This window comes from Orycteropus afer, unplaced genomic scaffold (assembly GCF_000298275.1).
Source record: "Orycteropus afer afer isolate SDZICR_OR568_19922 unplaced genomic scaffold, OryAfe1.0 scaffold00347, whole genome shotgun sequence".
Lineage (NCBI taxonomy): Eukaryota > Metazoa > Chordata > Mammalia > Tubulidentata > Orycteropodidae > Orycteropus > Orycteropus afer.
The window spans coordinates 3,485,274-3,490,586 of NW_006921934.1; the positions used below are offsets into that span (position 1 = coordinate 3,485,274).

The 5,313-nt window shown below is 36.2% G+C and overlaps 1 protein-coding gene across 1 annotated transcript in view; it reads right to left on the reverse strand.

Annotated features, from left to right (window-relative positions):
* The window catches only part of NCAPG2 (non-SMC condensin II complex subunit G2), a 146,149-nt gene that overhangs the window by 56,883 nt on the left and 83,953 nt on the right, over positions 1 to 5,313 (reverse strand). The window contains exons 24-26 of the mRNA XM_007952572.2: positions 3,825 to 3,928; positions 1,490 to 1,590; positions 5 to 94 (exon numbers count right to left, since the gene is read on the reverse strand). Of these exons, the coding sequence (XP_007950763.1) occupies positions 5 to 94; positions 1,490 to 1,590; positions 3,825 to 3,928 (295 nt within the window). The remainder of the gene's footprint in view (positions 1 to 4; positions 95 to 1,489; positions 1,591 to 3,824; positions 3,929 to 5,313) is intronic.

Genomic DNA, 5,313 nt, shown 5'->3' on the forward strand with positions numbered 1-5,313 from the left:
ATGCTATCCTCTTGCAAAGTTATTTCCATGAATGTCTTTAGTTTTCTCTGAACAATAGCTCCAACCTCCTTTATTTTTGAACTCTTATGTTTACCTATTAGAAAATTATATTAAAGACAGAGGAAAGATTTTAACACTACTATACAGAACAAATATACTTTCATATACATTTGGTTACTATACAGAACAAATATACTTTCATATACATTTGGTTTCCAAAAAGCTGAGCCTCTTTATACTTCCCTTTTGAGTTAATATCTATTGATCTGTAGAAGAGTAATCATCTGCTTTATAGAGATGTTGTAAAAATCAAATGAACATATATGAAAGTACCTAATCACCTATATAGTTCATGTGTACATTATCATTTCTAGTTATTATGAGAATCATTATGTTTACGTCATCATAGACTTAATGCTCATATATGCCTCTACCAGAAAATGACAATTACCATTTCAGAGTCATTCAATTATTTAGCAAATATTTATTAAGTACCTATTAAGTGCTAGGTGCCCATCTTCATCCCAACCACCATGTTCACACCCTTATATTTAGTGAACTTTTCCTTATTCTTTAGATCTCAACTCAGTGCGTAAAGTGAAAACAGGAGCTCTAGTGGCATAGTGTCTAAGGCATTTATTTGTCTGCTAACCAGAGGCTGGCAGTTCAAACCCACCAGCCACTCCTTGGAGGGAAAACTGGGTAATTTATTTCCATAGAGATACCACCTCGGAAACCCAAGGAGGGGTCCCTATGAGTCAGATCTGACTCAACAGCAATAAGGTGTTTTTTTTTTTTTTTCAATTTTTTTTAAACTTTTTTTTTTAAAAATGATTAAGACTTATGAAAAACAGTAGTTAGATTAAATATTGCCACCAAAACAAGCCATCATTAGCAAAAATAAAATCAGACTTTAAAATATAGTTAACATATGACTGACTAATCAACAGAAATCCAACTCAGCAGCATAAAATGGGAATACTTAAATGGCTCCAGTGGGGAAAGATAAAAGGTGGAGAGGAAATGCATTACAGAAGAGCTAGCTGGTATTAAAAAAAACAAGTACAGAGTTAGCCAAGTAAAGAAGTCGTGGTAGATCACATGATGTTCAAAGATCACAAAGAAGCATGGTATGTGAAAGGAATTTTAAGACATTTGCCATGACTGGAGAGTCATAACTGGAGAGTGAAACAGGGAAGTAGTCAAACATAAGGGGCTTAGTCTCCAAACATTCCATAACATTTTTGTATGAGGAGACCATCAATCCTAACTCATAGTGACCTTACAGGACAGAGTAGAACAACCTCATACGGTTTACTAAACTCTAATCTTTAATAGAGCATGTCTTTTTTCTTAAAGAGCTATTGGATGGGTTCAAACCACCAATCTTTTGGTTAGCAGCTGAGCTCTCAACCACTATACCACCAGAGCTCCTTGTGTGTGGGTACACCTAACAATATCCCAGATGATGAGAGAAAATTTTACCAACCTTTATTAATAACCAAAATGATATGCACAACAGCTGTGAGACACACAATGCCTTCAATATCATCAGAAGTAACACATGCCTTTAGTTCATCTAAAAATGACCTGTAAAAAATTGAATATCTGAAATTAATCAATAGTGTATGCCTTAATACTTTATAGAAAGACAAATATAGCCAAGGTTCACCAACATGTGCTATCAATGAACCTTTTTCCATACTTGTGGTAGTTAAGGCTATGTAAAGCTTGGCTGGGCCTGATTTTGAGTGGCTGCTCAGGTGGATATAGTTATTCTCTATGATATTGGTAATCAAATCCATGGTGAAATCTAATGGAGCAGATGAGTAGCTGCCTTAAGGGTGTTAAGTTTTGAGAAAGGTCTCAGCAGAGTTTTTGGCACATCTGGATGATGTATGTAGCCAAGTCTTCACTCAGCACCATGCCATGTTGTCTGCTAATCTTAGGATTGTTCCTGGACTTGAACCAGTGGCCTGTTGTGTTGTGTAGTAATTTTGGGACTGTGTCATTTTACTTGTCAACTCTGGGCTTGTTAGCCTCAGCAGCCAGCATCTGCCTGAGTGAAGAGACGCCTCTAACTCCAGTGAGCTAGGAGCAAGATGCAGAGCTAAAGCCCAACGTCAAGTGGCTTTCACCCAACACCCCTAGAGCTGGCACTCTGAACTGGGACTTCTAGCCTCCTAAAATGTAGGAAAATAAATCCCTGTTTGTTCAAGCCATCACTTGTGGTAAGTTCTGTTAGAGCAGCACTAGGTAACCAAAACAAGACTTTTCACTTTAAGTGTGCCAAATTATACAGGTAAGTCATTAAAATCAGACGACACTGCTAGAAAGAGAACAGGAATGTTGGGGAAAGTGAATAAGAAACCCTGTATACTCACAATACACGCAAATAAGAATTGACTATGTTGTTGATAATCCACAGTTACCAAAAATAATGGTTTTAAAATTTTTAATTAAACATATCTGCTGTTAAAGCAGGGCTTTGAATTGGTTTGAACTGGTACAGTCATGGCTGATGGAGCTTACATATTGCATAGCAACCAAATCTCCCATGTGTAAGATTTTGACTCATGCAGAAAACAGGGAATGGTGCCTCTTTCAAAGATGGAAGCCAACATATATTCAAAGCAGTGGAGTTGGCTGCCATCTTTGAGGTCTCTGTTGCCTGTTTCCTACTTGGATCAAAATCCTACGTGCCGGCGTTTTGATTGCTATGCAACAAGTACATGCTGTGACTGAGCCATTTCTAACTTGTTTGTAAGCCCTGTATTAGAGTTTCACAACTAGTCAGATATCTGCAAAACTTTCCAATTTATAATCAGTCAGTCCTGTATGTGACACAAAAATCCTAGAATTTTAGTCAAAAGGCATATGGCTGGAGAAGTGAACTAAGAGTTGTGTGTTGAAAGAAATTATACCGGTATTTAACTTAATTAAGTGTTTTGAGATTATAAATAGTAAGAATTATTTTATTGCACACTGACATTTTAAATGTCTCCCTGTAACTGAATGTATTATAAACATAATCAGAGTATCCAGAAAAATATATTTTACAGAAAATTAGAATGTCTCTTTGTTTAAGTTTAATATTTTTTGTGTAAGTAAATATTTTTGATCATTGATGAAATGAGAAAAAATTTTATGGAATATTTTCTCATATAATTGAAACTTTAGAAAATTTTAAGAGTAAAAAGAATAAAGCAAAGTTGCTGAGAGAGCTTGAAGACACAATGTTATGGATTGAATTCTGTCCCCCCAAAATTATGTGTCAACTTGACTAGGCCATGATTCTCAGTATTATGTAATTATTCTCCATTTTGTAACCCGATGTAATCATCCTACGTGTTGTAATTCCTAATCTTTATGTTGTTAATGTGGCAGGATATAATAGACAATATTATAATGTATCTTAAATCAATCTCTTTGGAGATATAAAAGTGATTGAACAAGCCAGCAGATGTCAGAGGGACCTATTACCACCAAGAAAGAAGAGCCAGGGGTGGAGTGAATCCTTTGGACTCAGTGTCCCTGCTCTGGGGACCTCCTACATCCAAGGGAAGAATGATGCCCAGGCACATGTAGACATCCAAAGAATGCTGGGCCAGAGGTATTGAAAGGAGAGAAAGATCTTTCCCCAGAGCCAACAGAGAAAGAAATCCTTCCCTAGAGCTAGCACCCTGAATTCAGACTTCTAGCTCCTAAACTGTGAGAGAATAAATTTGTTTGTTAGAATTATTCACACGTGGTATTTCTGTTACAGCAGCACTAGATCATTAGGACACATAGTAACAGTTTTAGGACAATAAAGAGGAAACTACCTGGCCACATTTGAAGTCTTTATTATTATTCCTATTAAACATCTTGAAAACGGTGGAAGGTCTGTAAGACACTCTGGTGGGGTAAGCTCTTTTATATCAGAAGCCTAAAAAAAAAAAAAAAAGTTTCAAATCAGTCGTTTGCAATTTGAGATTATATCAATTACTCATTTTACATTGCTTTGGGTTCAACACCGGAGAAAGGTCTTCCAGAAACTTGAGACAATGCTCTTCACTAACTGTTGAAATGTTTACAATAATCACAAACAGTTTATTATTATACATAAGGGTCTACTATTCAGTTAGAAATAAAGAAATAAGGTAGGCATTGTCAAATAGTCTTTGACATCATCTTCTACAAATAAGGTGATTTTATGCTAAGCAAATTTAACAGGGTTTCTTAATCTTAGCATTAGTAACATTATAGGCTGGATAATTAATTCTTTGTTGTGAGAGCTAACCTATGCATCTGTAAGATGTTTAGCAGAATCCCCGGCCTCTATTTACTAGATGCCAATCATGCCCCAAAAGACAACCAAAAATGTCTCTAGATATTGTAAAATTGTACCCTGGTAAGAAAAACCACCCTCAGTTTGTACCTCTGGTCTAGATTCAAAGGACATACTACTTGGATCTACCCTCTTCATTATCGATCAATCTGACAAGATTACATGGGTTGTTCATTTTTTATGGATGAACTCCACATACAGAAATCTTCTGGAAAAGTCTAAATCCAAAATTCCTGTTCCATGAGGAAGGTTATATCTGTTTTCCAGTTCATAATACCAAGAAGTGAATATGTATCAACTACTCTCATATCTCTACAACTATCTTTTGCCTAATTCTTGGTTATTTTAGGCAAGTCACTCACTTAGCCATGACTAGACAACAGTTCTAATATGGCTTTCTATACTTCTAGGAGTCATAATACAAACATGAATAATAAAGTCGATTGTCACATGTGAAATTAGGGGAAAAAAAAAAAAAAAAACAGTTGCTGCTATGTCAACTCTGACTCATGGTGACCCCCTGGTGTGCCATAGAGTTTTCATGGCTAATTTTAAGGAAAATGATCACCAAGCTTTTCTATCTAGACACTTCTGGGTGGACTCAAATTTCCAACCTTTCAGTAAGCAGCCAAGGGTGTTACCTGTTTGTACCACCAAGGGACTCCATATATGAAACACTACTCCCAAATATGTGAAACTAAAATTGACAAAACTAAAGGAAAAATAGGCAAATCCACAATCAGAGTGCTAAACATTCACTGACAGAGCAAACAGACTAAATTAATAAATAAGTTACTTATCAGTAAGGATACAGAACAGAGGTTGGCAAACATTCTCTGTAAAGTAGTAAAATAGCAAAGAAAATAGTAAACATTTTAGGCTTTATAAACAATGCAGTGGGAGCTCTGGTAGCATAGTGCCTAAGGCACTTGATTGCTAACCAGAAGGCTGGCAGTTCAAACCCACCAGCCACTCCTCGGAAG